This window comes from Pseudophryne corroboree, chromosome 1 (genome assembly GCF_028390025.1).
Source record: "Pseudophryne corroboree isolate aPseCor3 chromosome 1, aPseCor3.hap2, whole genome shotgun sequence".
Taxonomy (NCBI): Eukaryota; Metazoa; Chordata; class Amphibia; order Anura; family Myobatrachidae; genus Pseudophryne; species Pseudophryne corroboree.
In genome coordinates, this window is record NC_086444.1 from 298,772,968 (window position 1) to 298,792,527 (window position 19,560).

Genomic DNA, 19,560 nt, shown 5'->3' on the forward strand with positions numbered 1-19,560 from the left:
GCTACCTTAATGAAGACAGGAGTCTTCTGCCGCCGATTTCATCGCTTCTCTTCCGTCTTCTGGCTCTGCAAGGGGGACGGCGGCGCGGCTCCGGGAACGGACGATCGAGGTCAGGCCCTGTGTTCGAACCCTCTGGAGCTAATGGTGTCCAGTAGCCTAAGAAGCACAAGCTAGCTGCAAGCAGGTAGGTTTGCTTCTCTCCCCTCAGTCCCACGTAGCAGCGAGTCTGTTGCCAGCAGATCTCACTGAAAATAAAAAACCTAACAAATACTTTCTTTCTAGCAAGCTCAGGAGAGCCCACTAGGAGCACCCAGCTCTGGCCGGGCACAGATTCTAACTGAGGTCTGGAGGAGGGGCATAGAGGGAGGAGCCAGTGCACACCAGATAGTACCTAATCTTTCATTTAGAGTGCCCAGTCTCCTGCGGAGCCCGTCTATTCCCCATGGTCCTTACGGAGTTCCCAGCATCCACTAGGACGTCAGAGAAAGAGCAGTCAAAGGACAGACAGGAGAGGGCAGTATCAAGCAGACCAAGGAAGTGGTCCACAGTGTCAATAGAAGCAGAGATGTCAAGATGAATGAGCAGAAACTGTTGGATTTGGCAGCAAAGTGGTTATTGTTGTGAGGGCAGTTTCAGTGGAGGGGGGTGGATGCTGAGGGCTGGTTGAATGCGATACCCTGACAATTTTTATCTTTCACCTTTGCGGCATACACATGAATGTTTCCTAAAATTGTTTACTTGATGTAAAAGCATGCCTCACTAAATCTACAATACATTCTATCATCCATCCATAACAAAAAAGTCATTCAACTAAAAATCTCAACACTGGGAAATAAGATTAGAGACTTACTCTTATTTTATAAAAAGGAAATCCATTAAATCAGCTGCACAAACAAAACAACCCATCCACTCACAAAGACATGTAGTGCCATGTCAGGTCATCACTTACCTTAGGACTATAGGTTTTAAAAACGCCTTCATAAACACTACCATTTTTCACATTTACTTCACATTTTGAACCCTAAAAGGAGAAGATAAAGATTTACTATACATAAGCCCACTGACTGGGACCTGAAACTACCATCATACCAGGGATGACTAAAATGAAACACATTCATCTAAAGGGAGAGAGTGGGAAGAAATTCGTACAAGTCACAATCTCCCAAATACACATACAAGTCCCACAGAATGAACGGGTCATACCAGCTCTACATACCCTTGGTTCCACCACATGGAATTAAACAATATAATCACAATTACCAACAAACATTTTGGTTCTGCTCTTTGACAATGTGTTAAGGTAACCATGGTCAGAAACATTACAGAGATTATTTTCATATGCTTAGGTATGGTCCCAACATGAATAGAATTCTTTCAGTAGCCTATCAAAGCACACCAATGAGGAAAGGGGAATACACACAAGCTCATGCAGAAGCAGCAAAACATATAGGTCAGGTTCAAAAGTAACAAATCGTTCCTAGGTATAATGCCTGTTCAAAAATAAGAATTTACTTACCGATAATTCTATTTCTCGTAGTCCGTAGTGGATGCTGGGAACTCCGTAAGGACCATGGGGAATAGCGGCTCCGCAGGAGACAGGGCACATCTAAAGAAAGCTTTAGGATCACCTGGTGTGCACTGGCTCCTCCCCCTATGACCCTCCTCCAAGCCTCAGTTAGGATACTGTGCCCGGACGAGCGTACACAATAAGGAAGGATTTTGAATCCCGGGTAAGACTCATACCAGCCACACCAATCACACTGTACAACTTGTGATCTGAACCCAGTTAACAGCATGATAATAGAGAAGCCTCTCGAAAAGATGGCTCACTACAACAATAACCCGAATTTTTTGGTAACAATAATTATGTACCAGTATTGCAGACAATCCGCACTTGGGATGGGCGCCCAGCATCCACTACGGACTACGAGAAATAGAATTATCGGTAAGTAAATTCTTATTTTCTCTGACGTCCTAGTGGATGCTGGGAACTCCGTAAGGACCATGGGGATTATACCAAAGCTCCCAAACGGGCGGGAGAGTGCGGATGACTCTGCAGCCCCCAATGAGAGAACTCCCGGTCCTCCTCAGCCAGGGTATCAAATTTGTAGAATTTTACAAACGTATTTGCTCCTGACCAAGTAACTGCTCGGCAAAGTTGTAAAGCCGAGACCCCTCGGGCAGCTGCCCAAGATGAGCCCACCTTCCTTGTGGAGTGGGCATTTACAGATTTTTGGCTGTGGCAGGCCTGCCACAGAATGTGCAAGTTGAATTGTACTACAAATCCAACGAGCAATAGTCTGCTTAGAAGCAGGAGCACCCAGCTAGTTGGGTGCATAGAGGATAAACAGCGAGTCAGATTTCCTGACTCCAGCCGTCCTGGAAACATATATTTTCCGGGTCCTGACAACGTCTAGCAACTTGGAGTCCACCAAGTCCCTAGTAGCCGCAGGCACCACAATAGGTTTGGTTCAGGTGAACGCTGAAACCACCTTAGGGAGAAACGGAGGACGAGTCCTCAATTCCGCCCTGTCCGAATGGAAAATCAGATAAGGGCTTTTACAGGATAAAGCCACCAATTCTGACACGCGCCTGGCCCAGGCCAGAGCCAACAGCATGACCACTTTTTCTGTGAGATATTTTAACTCCACAGATTTAAGTGTGTCAAACCAATGTGACTTTTGGAACCCAAAAACCACCTGGAGATCCCAAAAGTGCCACTAAAGGCACAAAAGGAGGCTGTATATGCAGTACCCCTTTAACAAATGTCTGAACTTCAGGGACTGAAGCTAGTTCTTTTTTGGAAGAAAATTGACAGAGCCGAAATTTGAACCTTAATGGACCCCAATTTCAGGCCCATAGATACTCCTGTTTGCAGGAAATGTAGGAATCGACCCAGTTGAATTTCCTCCGTCGAGCCTTACTGGCCTCGCACCACGCAACATATTTTCGCCAAATGCGGTGATAATGTTTTGCGGTTACATCCTTCCTGGCTTTGATCAGGATAGGGATGACTTCATCCGGAATGCCTTTTTCCTTCAGGATCCGGCGTTCAACCGCCATGCCGTCAACGCAGCCGCGGTAAGTCTTGGAACAGACAAGGTCCTTGCTGGAGCAGGTCCCTTCTTAGAGGTAGAGGCTACGGATCCTCCGTGAGCATCTCTTGAAGTTCCGGTTACCAATTCCTTCTTGGCCAATCCGGAGCCACTAATATAGTGCTTACTCCTCTCCATCTTATCAATCTCAGTACCTTGGGTATGAGAGGCAGAGGAGGGAACCCATACACTGATTGGTACACCCACGGTGTTACCAGAGCATCTACAGCTATTGCCTGAGGGTCCCTTGACGTGGCGCAATACCTGTCGAGTTTTTCCCAACGGTTTATAATCATGTGGAAGACTTCTGGGTGAAGTCCTTACTCTCCCGGGTGGAGGTCGTGCTGAGGAAAACTGCTTCCCAGTTGTCCACTCCCGGAATGAAAACTGCTGACAGTGCTATCACATGGTTTTTCGCCGCGCGAAGAATCCTTGCAGCTTCTGCCATTGCCCTCCTGCTTCTTGTGGCACCCTGTCTGTTTACGTGGGTGACTGCCGTAATGTTGTCCGACTGGATCAACACCGGCTGACCTTGAAGCAGAGGTCTTGCTAAGCTTAGAGCATTGAAAATGGCCCTTAGCTTCAGGACATTTATGTGAAGTGATGTCTCCAGGCTTGACCATAAGCCCTGGATATTCCTTCCCTGTGTGACTGCTCCCCAGCCTCGCAGGCTGGCATCCGTGGCCACCAGGACCCAGTCCCGCATGCCGAATCTGCGGCCCTCTAGAAGATGAGCACTCTGCAACCACCACAGGAGGGATACCCTTGTCCCTGGTGACAGGGTTATCCGCTGAAGCATCTGAAGATGCGACCCGGACCATTTGTCCAGTAGGTTCCACTGGAAAGTCTTGCGTGGAATCTGCCGAATGGGATTGCTTCGTAGGAAGCCACCATTTTTACCCAGAACCCTTGTGCATTGATGCACTGAGACTTGGTTCGGTTTTAGGAGGTTCCTGACTAGCTCGGATAACTCCCTGGCTTTCTCCTCCGGGAGAAACACCTTCTTTCTGGACTGTGTCCAGGATCATCCCTAGGAACAGAAGACAAGTCGTCGGAACCAGCTGCGATTTTGGAATATTGAGAATCCAATCGTGCTGCCGCAACACTACCTGAGGTAGTGCTACACCGATCTCCAACTGTTCCCTGGATCTCACCCTTATCAGGGAATCGTACAAGTAAAGGATAACTAAAATTCCCTTCCTTCGAAGGAATATCATCATTACGGTCATTACTTCAGTAAAGACCCGGGGTGCCGTGGACCATCCCTACGGCAGCGTCTGAACTGATAGTGACAGTTCTGTACCATAACCTGAGATACCCTTGGTGAGAAGGGTAAATTTTGACATGAAGGTAAGCATCCTTGATGTCCCGAGACATCATGTAGTCCCCTTCTTCCAGGTTTGCAATCACTGCTCTGAGTGACTCAATTTTGAATTTGAACCTCTGTATGTAAGTGTTCAAAGATTTTAGATTTTAGATTTTAAAATCGGTCTCACCGAGCCGTCTGGCTTCGGTACCACAATAGTGTGGAATAATACCCCGTTCCCTGTTGCAGGAGGGGTACCTTAATTATCACCTGCTGGGAATACAGCTTGTGAATGGCTTCCAAAACTGCCTCCCTGTCAGCGGGAGACGTCTGTAAAACAGACTTTTGGAAACGGCGAGGGGAATACGTCTCGAATTCCAATTTGTACCCCTGAAATATTACCTGAAGGATCCAGGGGTCTACTTGCGAGTGAGCCCACTGCGCACTGAAATTCATTGAGAACGGGCCCCCACCGTGCCTTAACTTGTAAAGCCCTAGCGTCATACTGAGAGCTTGGCAGAGGCGGAAAAGGGTTTCTGTTCCTGGGAACTGGCTGATCTCTGCAGCCATTTTCCTCTCCCTCTGTCACGAGCAGAAAAGAGGAACCCTTTTGTCCACTTGCCAACCAGGACTGCGCCTGATAATACGGCGTCTTATTTTGAGAGGCGACCTGGGGTACATCCCCTTTTTTTTTTAAGGCAATACTTCCAAGTGCCGTTTGGAATCCGCATCACCTGACCACTTTACTGGTATAATTGGACAACGCACTTATACTTGATGCCAGTCGGCAAATATTCCGCTGTGCATCATGCATATATAGAAATGCATCTTTTAATTGCTCTATAGGCAATAATATACTGTCCTTATCTAGGATATCAAATTTCCAGTCAGGGAATCCGACCACGCCAACCCAGCACTGCACATCCAGGCTGAGGCGATTGCTGGTCGCAGTATAACACCAGTATGTGTGTAAATACATTTTAGGATACCCTCCTGCTTTCTATCAGCAGGATCCCTAAGGGCGGCCATCTCCAGAGAGGGTAGAGCCCTTGTTCTTACAAGCGTGTGAGCGCCTTATCCCCCCTAGGGGGTGTTTCCCAACGCACCCTAACCTCTGGCGGGAAAAGGTATACTGCCAATAACTTTTTAGAAATTATCAATTGTTAATGGGGGGAAACCCACGCATCATCACACACCTCATTTTATTTCTCAGATTCAGGAAAACTACAGGAAGTTTTTCCTCACCAAACATAATACCCCTTTTTTTGGTGGTATTTATATTATCAGAAGAGTGTAAACTTTTTCCATTGCCTCAATCATGCAATGTGTGGCCCTATTGGAAATCACGGTTGTCTCTTCACCGTCGACACAGGAGTCAGTATCCGTGTCGGCGTCTGTATCTGAGGTAACGGGCGCTTTAGAGCCCCTGTATGAGACGTCTGGACATGCACAAGCTGAGTAGCCGGCTGTCTCATGTCAACCACTGTCTTTTATACAAAGCTGACACTGTCACGCAATTTCAACAGTACATCCACTCAGGTGTCGACCCCCCAGGGGGTGACAACACTATTACAGACACTCTACTCCGTCTCCTCATCATTTTTCTCCTCATACATGTCGACACAAACGTACCGACACACAGCACACACACAGGGAATGCTCTGATAGAGGACAGGACCCCACTAGCCCTTTGGGGAGACAGAGGGAGAGTTTGCCAGCACACACCAGAGCGCTATATATATATACAGGGATAACCTTATATAAGTGTTTTTCCCTTTATAGCTGCTGTATTGTTTATACTGCGCCTAATTTGTGCCCCCCTCTCTTTTTTAACCCCTTTCTGTAGTGTAGTGACTGCAGGGGAGAGCCAGGGAGCTTCCCTCCAACTGAGCTGTGAGGGAAAATGGCGCCAGTGTGCTGAGGAGATAAGGACGCCGAGAAAGGGGCGGAGCCTATCATCCGTTTTCTTGTATGTTTCGGCAGGGGTTAAATGCATCCATATAGCCCAGGAGTTATATGTGATGCATTTATTTTAGCCATAAAAGGTTTTCTATCGATTTATTGCGTCTCAGGGCGCTGCCCCCCCAGCGCCCTGCACCCTCAGTGACCGGAGTGTGAAGTGTGCTGAGAGCAATGGCGCACAGCTGCGGTGCTGTGCGCCTACCTTTATCTGAAGACAGGAAAGTCTTCTGCCGCCGATTTTTCCGGACCTCTTCGCTCTTCTGGCTCTGTAAGGGGGCCGGCGGCGCGGCTCCGGTGACCCATCCAGGCTGAACCTGTGATCGTCCCTCTGGAGCTAATGTCCAGTAGCCTAAGAAGCCCAATCCACTCTGCACGCAGGTGAGTTCGCTTCTTCTCCCCTTAGTCCCTCGATGCAGTGAGCCTGTTGCCAGCAGGTCTCACTGAAAATAATAAACCTAAACTAAAACTTTCACAAAGAGCTCAGGAGAGCCCCTAGTGTGCACCCTTCTCGTCGGGCACAGAAAATCTAACTGAGGCTTGGAGGAGGGTCATAGGGGGAGGAGCCAGTGCACACCAGGTGATCCTAAAGCTTTCTTTAGATGTGCCCTGTCTCCTGCGGAGCCGCTATTCCCCATGGTCCTTACGGAGTTCCCAGCATCCACTAGGACGTCAGAGAAATGGAGACCAGAATGTCAGATTGATGCACTTCTCTACAAAAACAACCTTTTCCAGACATCTAGCATTGAACTTGATCTGTACAGTCCAGCTTTCTTAGGCTACAAATTTGACATTCTGATCTCCATCCAGCAAGTTACCCAGTCTTTGTTTTCTCATAGCACATGATTCAATAGTACTGCACTCAACTATTCCTCCCCAGAATATTAGTCTAAGCCAGCCATAGGCAACAATGCCACGCTGTCGTCTGAAGTGGCACATGCAGGGTGCGTTCCACTCCTACTACACATGCGGCTGATCCTTCTGCTCCAGGGCAATTCTCCATGATGCACAGGACAGCTACACAAATTCAAACTACATACTTCTACAAAACACCAAGATTTTAGTGGGTCTTAAGTTATAGGGTAAGGCATTGCTACCTAGCAATTAAGTTTTCATATAACAACAATTTCTTAAAAGACCAGTTTAATAGTGAAAAAATAAATAAATGTAAAAGCGTGTGATGCACAGGACTTTATGTTCACTTTCTGGAGAATCACCCATCACATATTTTCCACACAGAGACCTTTTAAGTGCGCTAGACCCTCTCCAAACCAGAGAACCAAACTCATGACCTGCATACCCAGCAGTGCCTTGGGCTCTTGATGAGTGAACCCCACCACAGTTCAGCCTGCTCAGACTAACAGTACAAATTTCTGAAGCACAGCTTTAATTCCAGACTACAGATTATCAACTTCTGCAAGAATGCTTTAAGAAAAAAAAAATTAAAAAAAAATATGGGAGGACAGGGAAGAGACATTTGTAAAACCCTCCCATTATTTTTGTAAATATATTACAATAATGGTGGCACCCGATAAAAGCTTTTGGCTTGTAATGCTGAACCTCTAGTCAACAAGGAGGAAGAAGTACTAAGCCTTGAAAAATGACACATTTCACTGTGATAAAGTACCAGCCAATCCAGCTTCTAACTGCCATGTCACAGGCTGGGTTTGAAAAAAAAAAAAAAATGACAGTTAGGAGTTGGTTGGTACTTTATCACTCTCCAAGGCTTAGTACATCTGGCCCCTAAAGAGTAAACCTTGGTCTGCCCCTTGTCACAATCAGTGCTGCGAACTAAGGTCATAAGATCTGTAAGTAACGGTCAGCTGCAGGAGCTAGCAACACATGACTTGTCATGCAATCATGGTACCTGTGACCACTCTGCACGACCATTGTGTAGTGTGTACACACAATTCATCTACCCATCTAATGTGCTGCATATAAGATGGGATGATGCTCAGTGCAATGTAGTTCAATATTAACCATTTAGTACATCATCGTACAGCAGATTGCGCAGTGGGCATGATAAAGTGTTACATCGTATCACTCCGCTGCGAGATGACCAGGTCATCAAAGTGTGTACCTATCTTAACTCCAGATTAGTGCTGCATGCCTGAAAGCATAACTATATGCATACACACAACACAAAATAAAAATTAATAGAAGGATGTTGTCATTTTGCATGCTTAAACAGTGATGGTGTGTTTGGTGCTGGGACAGCTTAAAAATGCAGCTTATAAAAGTTCAGGGAATGAATATGAATCAAATGGCTATATTTGCACCGAGACCCCATTTTATCTGCTTGGGTACCAGTGACTACTGGTATGGTCTCAAATCATAGGGAGGAATTCAAATTGCCGCCAGACTTGCTGCAGGATTTCAGTTCCTGGGGTAAGAGCCTGGAGCAATTCAATTACTAGCCATGGTAAGCACCTGGGGAATACAACTGCCCACAGTAACTGATCCCTCTGTACTTTCCAATTCACAACGAATGCAGTTTGATGCTGGTACTATAAATGTCCTACTTTATCGATTGTGGCAGTGAAAACCACTTAGGTCCGTGAACATGTCTTATGAGCTTTCGCTTGAAAACAAGTTATTTTTCAGGGAATAAAAACAGGCTCCAATTGAATTACCCGGAAAAAAACAATATATAAAATAAGAATTTACTTACCGATAATTCTATTTCTCATAGTCCGTAGTGGATGCTGGGGACTCCGTAAGGACCATGGGGAATAGCGGCTCCGCAGGAGACTGGGCACATCTAAAGAAAGCTTTAGGACTATCTGGTGTGCACTGGCTCCTCCCCCTATGACCCTCCTCCAAGCCTCAGTTAGGATACTGTGCCCGGACGAGCGTACACAATAAGGAAGGATTTTGAATCCCGGGTAAGACTCATACCAGCCACACCAATCACACCGTACAACTTGTGATCTGAACCCAGTTAACAGCATGATAACAGAGGAGCCTCTAGAAAAGATGGCTCACTACAGCAATAACCCGATTTTTTGGTAACAATAACTATGTACCAGTATTGCAGACAATCCGCACTTGGGATGGGCGCCCAGCATCCACTACGGACTATGAGAAATAGAATTATCGGTAAGTAAATTCTTATTTTCTCCAACGTCCTAAGTGGATGCTGGGGACTCCGTAAGGACCATGGGGATTATACCAAAGCTCCCAAACGGGCGGGAGAGTGCGGATGACTGCAGCACCAAATGAGAGAACTCCAGGTCCTCCTCAGCCAGGATATCAATTTTGTAGAATTTTACAAACGTATTTGCTCCTGACCAAGTAGCTGCTCGGCAAAGTTGTAAAGCCGAGACCCCTCGGGCAGCCGCCCAAGATGAGCCCACCTTCCTTGTGGAGTGGGCATTTACAGATTTTTGGCTGTGGCAGGCCTGCCACAGAATGTGCAAGCTGAATTGTACTACAAATCCAACGAGCAATAGTCTGCTTAGAAGCAGTAGCACCCAGCTTGTTGGGTGCATACAGGATAAACAGCGAGTCAGATTTCCTGACTCCAGCCGTCCTGGAAACATATATTTTCAGGGCCCTGACAACGTCTAGCAACTTGGAGTCCTCCAAGTCCCTAGTAGCCGCAGGCACCACAAATAGGTTGGTTCAGGTGAAACGCTGAAACCACCTTAGGGAGAAAACTGAGGACGAGTCCTCAATTCCGCCCTGTCCGAATGGAAAATCAGATAAGGGCTTTTTCAGGATAAAGCCGCCAATTCTGACACGCGCCTGGCCCAGGCCAGGGCCAACAGCATGACCACTTTCATGTGAGATATTTTAACTCCACAGATTTAAGTGGTTCAAACCAATGTGACTTTTGGAACCCAAAACTACATTGAGATGCCAAAGTGCCACTGGAGGCACAAAAGGAGGCTGTATATGCAGTACCCCTTTTACAAACGTCTGAACTTCAGGGACTGAAGCTAGTTCTTTTTGGAAGAAAATTGACAGGGCCGAAATTTGAACCTTAATGGACCCCAATTTCAGGCCCATAGACACTCCTGTTTGCAGGAAATGTAGGAATCGACCCAGTTGAATTTCCTCCGTCGGGCTTTACTGGCCTCGCACCACGCAACATATTTTCGCCAATTGCGGTGATAATGTTTTTGCGGTTACATCCTTCCTGGCTTTGTTCAGGATAGGGATGACTTCATCCGGAATGCCTTTTTTCCTTCAGGATCCGGCGTTCAACCGCCATGCCGTCAAACGCAGCCGCGGTAAGTCTTGGAACAGACAGGGTCCTTGCTGGAGCAGGTCCCTTCTTAGAGGTAGAGGCCACGGATCCTCCGTGAGCATCTCTTGAAGTTCCGGTTACCAAGTCCTTCTTGGCCAATCCGGAGCCACGAATATAGTGCTTACTCCTCTCCATCTTATCAATCTCAGTACCTTGGGTATGAGAGGCAGAGGAGGGAACACATAACCTGACTGGTACACCCACGGTGTTACCAGAGCGTCTACAGCTATTGCCTGAGGGTCCCTGGACCTGGCGCAATACCTGTCGAGTTTTTAATCATGTGGAAGACTTCTGGATGAAGTCCCCACTCTCCCGGGTGGAGGTCGTGCTGAGGAAGTCTGCTTCCCAGTTGTCCACTCCCGGAATGAATACTGCCGACAGTGCTATCACATGATTTTCCGCCCAGCGAAGAATCCTTGCAGCTTCTGCCATTGCCCTCCTGGTTCTTGTGCCACCCTGTCTGTTTACGTGGGTGACTGCCGTGATGTTGTCCGACTGGATCAACACCGGCTGACCTTGAAGCAGAGGTCTTGCTAAGCTTAGAGCATTGTAAATGTCCCTTAGCTTCAGGATATTTATGTGAAGTGATGTCTCCAGGCTTGACCATAAGCCCTGGATATTCCTTCCCTGTGTGACTGCTCCCCAGCCTCGCAGGCTGGCATCCGTGGTCACCAGGACCCAGTCCTGAATGCCGAATCTGCGGCCCTCTAGAAAATGAGCACTCTGCAACCACCACAGGAGGGACACCCTTGTCCTTGGTGACAGGGTTATCCGCTGATGCATCTGAAGATGCGACCCGGACCATTTGTCCAGCAGGTCCCACTGGAAAGTTCTTGCGTGGAATCTGCCGAATGGGATTGCTTCGTAGGAAGCCACCATTTTACCCAGAACCCTTGTGCATTGATGCACTGAGACTTGGCTCGGTTTTAGGAGGTTCCTGACTAGCTCGGATAACTCCCTGGCTTTCTCCTCCGGGAGAAACACCTTTTTCTGGACTGTGTCCAGGATCATCCCTAGGAACAGAAGACAAGTCGTCGGAACCAGCTGCGATTTTGGAATATTGAGAATCCAATCGTGCTGCCGCAACACTACCTGAGATAGTGCTACACCGACCTCCAACTGTTCCCTGGATCTTACCCTTATCAGGGAATTGTCCAAGTAAGGGATAACTAAAATTCCCTTCCTTCGAAGGAATATCATCATTTCGGCCATTACCTTGGTAAAGACCCGGGGTGCCGTGGACCATCCATACGGCAGCGTCTGAACTGATAGTGACAGTTCTGTACCATAAACCTGAGGTACCCTTGGTGAGAAGGGTAAATTTTGACATGAAGGTAAGCATCCTTGATGTCCCGAGACATCATGTAGTCCCCTTCTTCCAGGTTCGCAATCACTGCTCTGAGTGACTCAATCTTGAATTTGAACCTCTGTATGTAAGTGTTCAAAGATTTTAGATTTAGAATCGGTCTCACCGAGCCGTCCGGCTTCGGTACCACAACAGTGTGGAATAATACCCCGTTCCCTGTTGCAGGAGGGGTATCTTGATTATCACCTGCTGGGAATACAGCTTGTGAATGGCTTCCAAAACTGTCTCCCTGTCAGAAGGAGACATCGGTAAAGCCGACTTTAGGAAACGGCGAGGGGGAGACGTCTCGAATTCTAATTTGTACCCCTGAGATATCACCTGAAGGATCCAGGGGTCTACTTGCGAGTGAGCCCACTGCGCGCTGAAATTCATTGAGACGGGCCCCCCACCGTGCCTGATTCTGCTTGTAAAGCCCCAGCGTATACTGAGGGCTTGGCAGAGGCGGGAGAGGGTTTCTGTTCCTGGGAACTGGCTGATTTCTGCAGCCTTTTTCCTCTCCCTCTGTCACGGGGCAGAAATGAGGAACCTTTTGCCCGCTTGTCCACGAAAAGACTGCGCCTGATAATACGGTGTCTTCTCATGTTGAGAGGCGACCTGGGGTACAAACGTGGATTTCCCAGCTGTTGCCGTGGCCACCAGGTCTGAAAGACCGACCCCAAATAACTCCTCCCCTTAATAAGGCAATACTTCCAAATGCCGTTTGGAATACGCATCACCTGACCACTGACGTGTCCATAACCCTCTACTGGTAGAAATGGACAACGCACTTAGACTTGATGCCAGTCGGCAAATATTCCGCTGTGCATCACGCATATATAGAAATGCATCTTTTAAATGCTCTATAGGCAAAAATATACTGTCCCTATCTAGGGTATCAATATTTTCAGTCAGGGAATCCGACCACGCCAACCCAGCACTGCACATCCAGGCTGAGGCGATTGCTGGTCGCAGTATAACACCAGTATGTGTGTAAATACATTTTAGGATACCCTCCTGCTTTCTATCAGCAGGATTCTTAAGGGCAGCCATCTCAGGAGAGGGTAGAGCCCTTACAAGCGTGTGAGCGCTTTATCCACCCTAGGGGGTGTTTCCCAACGCACCCTAACCTCTGGCGGGAAAGGATATAATGCCAATAACATTTCAGAAATTATCAGTTGTTATCGGGGGAAAACCACGCATCATCACACACCTCATTTATTTTCTCAGATTCAGGAAAACTACAGGTAGTTTTTCCTCACCGAACATAATACCCCTTTTTGGTGGTACTCGTATTATCAGAAATGTGTAAAACATTTTTCATTGCCTCAATCATGTAACGTGTGGCCCTACTGGAAGTCACATTTGTCTCTTCACCGTCGATACTGGAGTCAGTATCCGTGTCGGCGTCTATATCTGCCATCTGAGGTAACGGGCGCTTTAGAGCCCCTGACGGCCTATGAGACGTCTGGACAGGCACAAGCTGAGTAGCCGGCTGTCTCATGTCAACCACTGTCTTTTATACAGAGCTGACACTGTCACGTAATTTCTTCCAACAGTTCATCCACTCAGGTGTCGACCCCCTAGGGGGTGACATCACTATTACAGGCAACCTGCTCCGTCTCCACATAATTTTTCTCCTCATACATGTCGACACAAAAGTACCGACATACAGCACACACACAGGGAATGCTCTGATAGAGGACAGGACCCCACTAGCCCTTTGGGGAGACAGAGGGAGAGTTTGCCAGCACACACCAGAGCGCTATATATATATATATATATATATATATATATATATATATATATATATAAATATATATATATACAGGGATAACCTTATATAAGTGTTTTTCCCCTTATAGCTGCTGTATAGTTAATACTGCGCCTAATTAGTGCCCCCCTCTCTTTTTTTAACCCTTTCTGTAGTGTAGTGACTGCAGGGGAGAGCCAGGGAGCTTCCCTCCAACGGAGCTGTGAGGGAAAATGGCGCCAGTGTGCTGAGGAGATAAGGCCGCCGATAAGGGGGCGGAGCCTATCACCCGTTTTTCTATGTATTCTGGCAGGGGTTAAATGCATCCATATAGCCCAGGAGCTATATGTGATGCATTTTTTTGCCATCCAAGGTGTTTTTATTGCGTCTCAGGGCGCCCCCCCCCCCCCAGCGCCCTGCACCCTCAGTGACCGGAGTGTGAAGTGTGCTGAGAGCAATGGCACACAGCTGCAGTGCTGTGCGCTACCTTGTTGAAGACAGGACGTCTTCTGCCGCCGATTTTCCGGACCTCTTCTGCCTTCTGGCTCTGTAAGGGGGCCGGCGGCGCGGCTCTGGGACCCATCCAAGCTGGGCCTGTGATCGTCCCTCTGGAGCAAATGTCCAGTAGCCTAAGAAGCCCAATCCACTCTGCACGCAGTTGAGTTCGCTTCTTCTCCCCTTAGTCCCTCGATGCAGTGAGCCTGTTGCCAGCAGGTCTCACTGAAAATAAAAAACCTAAAACTTTCACTAAGAAGCTCAGGAGAGCCCCTAGTGTGCACCCTTCTCGTTCGGGCACAGAGATCTAACTGAGGCTTGGAGGAGGGTCATAGGGGGAGGAGCCAGTGCACACCAGATAGTCCTAAAGCTTTCTTTAGATGTGCCCAGTCTCCTGCGGAGCCGCTATTCCCCATGGTCCTTACGGAGTCCCCAGCATCCACTTAGGACGTTAGAGAAATAAAAAATATCGCTGTATTTTACTGCGGGCAATTCCTCTCTAAATATGTATTTGTTTACAACTCACATGGGTGCGAACATAAATCTGCACTACGTGCACTCTCCACGCATACTGCAGGCGATAACTGCAGAGCTCACTGCACTTAACCCGGAGCCAATGCCCTTACTTCATGTTAGGCACAGGATATAAACTGAACAGGACTAATAGCCTGTGGTGAATTACCTCCATAGTGTTCTCTCCTCTTACTACTGTGAGCGAACCATTGACAAAAAGTAAGCTGGTTAGGGAGCAGCACAAGATACATGTATACAGTGCATGCAGCTTCTCTCGCTCCTTAAAAGAGCCTGTGAGACCCCAGATTTGATTGAACGAAGCCCAAAGCAGGGAGTTTAGACAGCTGAACCCAGTGTGTTTTGGCGCAACATGTCCATGGACACCCAAACACAATTGAAATAAGAGTTGTTTGGGCATCTAAAAAGTCCACTTTAAACTGGATTTTTAGACGCCCAAAACAACTGAAATCAGCCCCTACATTTTTCTTCTACTCCTTACACAAGTAGTTGGCAAAATAGAACATATACAGTGCCTTGCTAAAGTATTCACTCCCCTTTGTGTTTTTCATGTTTTGTTGCCTCACAACCTGGAAGTAAAATGGATTGTTTGAAGGTTTGCATCATTTCATTCACAGAACATGCCTACAACTTTGAAGATTTTTTATTTATTTATTTTATTGTGAAGCAAAACAACAAATAGGACAAAATAACAGAAAACTTCAGCGTGCATAACTATTCACCGCCCTAAAGTCAGTACTTTGTAGAGCCACCTTTTGAGGCAATTACAGCTGCAAGTCGCTTTGGATAAGTCTCTATGAGCTTGCCACTGGGATTTTTGCCCATTCCTCTAGGCAAAACTGCGCCAGCTCCTTCACGTTGGATGGTTTCCGCTTGTGAACAGCAATCTTCAAGTCTGACTACAGATTCTCAACTGGATTGAGATCTAGGCCTTGACTAGGCCATTGCAACATATTTAAATATTTCCCCTTAAACCACTCGCGTGTTGCTTTAGCAGTATGCTTCGGTTCATTGTCCTGCTGGAAGGTGAACCTCTGTCCCAGTCTCAGATCACAGGCAGACAAACAGGTTTTGCCCAAAAATATCCCTGTGTTTAGCACCATCCATCTTTCCCTCGACTCGAAACATTTCCCCAATCCCTGCTGCTAAAAAACATCCCCACAGCATGATGCTGCCACCACGTTTCACTGGGGGTATGGTGTTCCTGTGGTGATGGGATGTGTTGGGTTTGCGCTAGACATAGCATTTTCCTTGGGGGCCGAAAAGTTAAAATTTAGTCTCACCTGACCAGAGCACCTTCCTCCATACATTTGGAGAATCGTCCACATGCCTGTTGGCAAACTCAAAACGTGCCTTCTTATTTTTAACACCAAGTAATGGCTTTTTTTCTGACCACTCTTCCATAAAGCCCAGCTCTATGGAGAGTACGGCTTATTGTGGTCACATGCACAGATACACCAGTCTCTGCTGCGGAACTCTGCAGCTCCTTCAGGGTTACCTTTGGTCTCTGTGCTGCCTCTCTGATTAATGCCCTCCTTACCCAGTCTTGAGTTTTGGTGGCCGGCCCACTCTTGGCAGGTTTGTTGTGGTACCATGTTTTTTCCATTTGAAGATGATGGATTTGATGGTGCTCCGGGGGATCAAAGATTTAGATATTTTATTATTTATTTTTTTATTTTATTTTTTATAACCCAACCCTGACTTGTACTTCTCAACAATTTTGTCCCTGACTTGTTTGGAGAGCTCCTTGGTCTTCATGGTGTGATGCTTCTTGCTTAGTGGTGTTGCAGCCTCTGGGGCATTTCAGAAAAAGGTGTTTTTATACTGACAATCATGTGACACTTAGATTGCACACACAGGTGGACTTCATTTTACTAATTATGTGACTTCTGAAGGTAATTGGTTGCACGAGAACTTTTGAGGGGCTTAATAGCAAAGGAGATGAATACATATGCACATGCCAATTATCAATTTTTTATTTATACACATTTTTATATAAATTCTCATTTCACTTCAACAACTTAGACTATTTTGTACATATCCATCACAAAATGCAGAATAAAAAGATTCAATTACAGGTTGTAATGTAACAAAATAGATAAAAAGCCAAGGGGGGTGAATACTTTAGTAAGGCACTGTATATGGTATGGCAAATTTCAAGTAGAAGCCATACATTCTAATCTGGTGTGCACACAAAGTGAAATCCACCGTTACCTTTAAATCGCTGGCACTAAGAGAAATATGACATCTTACTATAGGTGGAGGAAAGCTACAGTGCATACGGAAAAGTTTTCACAGCGATTCACTTTTTCCACATTGTTATGTTACAGCCTTTGTATAAAGCAAAAAATATTCCAGCACCAGCTAAGATTTTTCCAGATAGTTAGTCTCCTTCCCTTATGACTGATTTTTGTGTGAACAACACACCTTATTCTCGTCCGGGAGTGCTACCCCTGGCCTGGGAGACTACAGTACAAACACACAGAGAAAGAGGCCTTTTTATAGGGTGCACAGAGATTCAAATAAACCATAAATTAATATATAACTTTTATTAGTGTCATTAAAATAAATTTTTAGCCATATGAAATATAAAAAAAGTTAGTGAAAATAAAGTTAGAGATAGTGAAATTAAAATTAAAAAGTTAGAGATAGTGAAATTAAAATCTATTAAATAATTTCACTATCTCTAACTTTTTATTCACCTATCTTTTTTATATTTCATATGGCTAAAAATATATGTTACAGCCTTATTTGAGAATAGAATAAATTCATTTTTCCCTCAAGATTCTACACACAATACCCCATGACGATGTGAAAAAAGTTTGAGATTTTTGCTAATTTATTAAAAAATAAAAAACGAAGAAATCACATGTACATAAGTATTCACAGCCTTTGCTCAATACTTTGTTGATGCACCTTTGGCAGCAATTACAGCTTCAAGTCTTTTTGAATATGATGCCACAAGCTTGGCACACCTATCTTTGGCCAGTTTCGCCCATTCCTCTTGGAGCTTGAGAGGTGCTGCAATCAGGTCGGATGGGAAGCGTCGGTGCACAGCCATTTTCAGATCTCTCCAGAGGATGTTCAATCAGAATCAAGTCTGGGCTCTGGCTAGGCCACTCAAGGACATTCACAGTTGTTCTGAAGCCCCTCCTTTGATATCTTGGCTGTGTGCTTAGGGTCGTTGTCCCGCTGAAAGATAAACCGTCGCCCCAGTCTGAGGTCAAGAGCATTCTGGAGCAGGTTTTCATCCAGGATCTCTCTGTACATTGCTGCATTCATCTTTCCATCTATCCGGACCAGTTTCCCTGTTCCTGCCGCAGAAAAACATCCCCAAAGCATGATGCTGCCACCACCATGCTTCACTGTAGGGATGGTATTGGCCTGGTGATGAGCGGTGCCTAGTTTCCTCTAAACATGATGCCTGGCATTCATGCCAAAGAGTTCAATCTGTGTCTCATCAGACCAGAGAATTGTGTTTCTCATGGCCCGAGAGTCCTTCAGGTGCATTTTGGCAAACTCCAGGTGGGCTGCCATGTGATTTTTACTAAGGATTGGCTTCCGTCTGGCCTATCTACCACATAGGCCTGATTGGTGGATTGCTGCAGAGATGACTGTCCTTCTGGAAGGTTCTCCTCTCCACAGAGGAATGCTGTAGCTCTGAAAGAACGACCATTGGGTTCTTGGTCACCTCCCTCACTAGGGCACTTCTCCCCCGATAGCACAGTTTAGACAGACGGTCAGCTCTAGGAAGAGTCCTGGTGGTTCCGAACGTCTTCCATTTATGGATGGAGGCCACTGTGATCACTGTGACTTTCAAAGCAGCACATATTTTTCTGTACCCTTCACCAGATTTGTGCCTCGAGACAATCCTGTCTCGGAGGTCTACAAACAATTCCTTTGACTTCATGCCTGGTTTGTGCTCAGACATGCACTGTCAAGTGTGGGACCTTATATAGACAGGTGGGTGCCTTTCCAAATCATGTCCAGTCAACTGAATTTACCACAGGTGGACTCCAATTAAGCTGTAGGAACATCTCAAGGATGATCAGTGGAAACAGAATGCACTTGAGCTCAATTTTGAACTTCATGGCAAAGGCTGTGAATACTCATGTACATGAAATTTCTTAGTTTTTTATTTTTAATACATTTGCAAAAAAAAAAAAAATCACAAAAAAAATAATCTTTTCACGTTGTCATTATGAGGTATTGTGTGCAGAATTTTTATGGAAAAAATGAATTTATTCCATTTTGGAATAAGGATGGAACATAACAAAATGTGGAAAAAGTGAAGCGCTGTGAATACTTTCCAGATACACTGTATGTAACCACATACACAGCTGCAGAACAAAAGACAACATACACACAAGTAAAAATCAGAACTTACAACAACTGAAGTAAGAATGTGGACCATTCTCATGTTTGCATAGATTCCATCAAAAGAAATCTAAGAATAAAGAGTTTGATATTAAAGATTTTATTTTGATGAACAGTTTCTTATAACATGCTCTGGAGAAAGATGGAAACATCTACATTGCTATAAATGTATGTCTTATTTTGCGGTTTTGAGGATACATAGGGTGGAATTCAACTGTTTATTGTGCTTGATCTCCCGTCTAAAGTGATGCGAGATGAGAAGGGGGTCGATATTCAATTGGGCTAAACCCAACAAAAGTGATGGGACCAATGCAAAAAAATGCCATTTGGGCGCCCAAACTGTCAACTTTTTCGCTCATTTCAACTCGCCACCCTCAAGGGGTTTTGAGCTAAAATTCAGGCTCTGTTAGCTGATTGCGCCCAAATGGATCAGTAATTGCATTGCTGTGT

The 19,560-nt window shown here is 46.0% G+C and overlaps 1 protein-coding gene across 10 annotated transcripts in view; it reads right to left on the bottom strand.

Moving 5' to 3' along the window:
- Nucleotides 1–19,560, bottom strand: part of ATXN2 (ataxin 2) — a 381,295-nt gene that overhangs the window by 215,722 nt on the left and 146,013 nt on the right. For 8 of the 10 annotated variants that reach the window (XM_063964383.1, XM_063964384.1, XM_063964381.1 and 5 more), the window contains exons 3-4: nt 19,121–19,180; nt 950–1,021 (exon numbers count right to left, since the gene is read on the bottom strand). The exons of 1 other annotated variant lie outside the window; for it this stretch is intronic. In XM_063964383.1, coding sequence (XP_063820453.1) covers nt 950–1,021; nt 19,121–19,180 — 132 coding nt within the window. The remainder of the gene's footprint in view (nt 1–949; nt 1,022–19,120; nt 19,181–19,560) is intronic. One more of the 10 variants, XM_063964386.1, reaches the window with a different exon arrangement.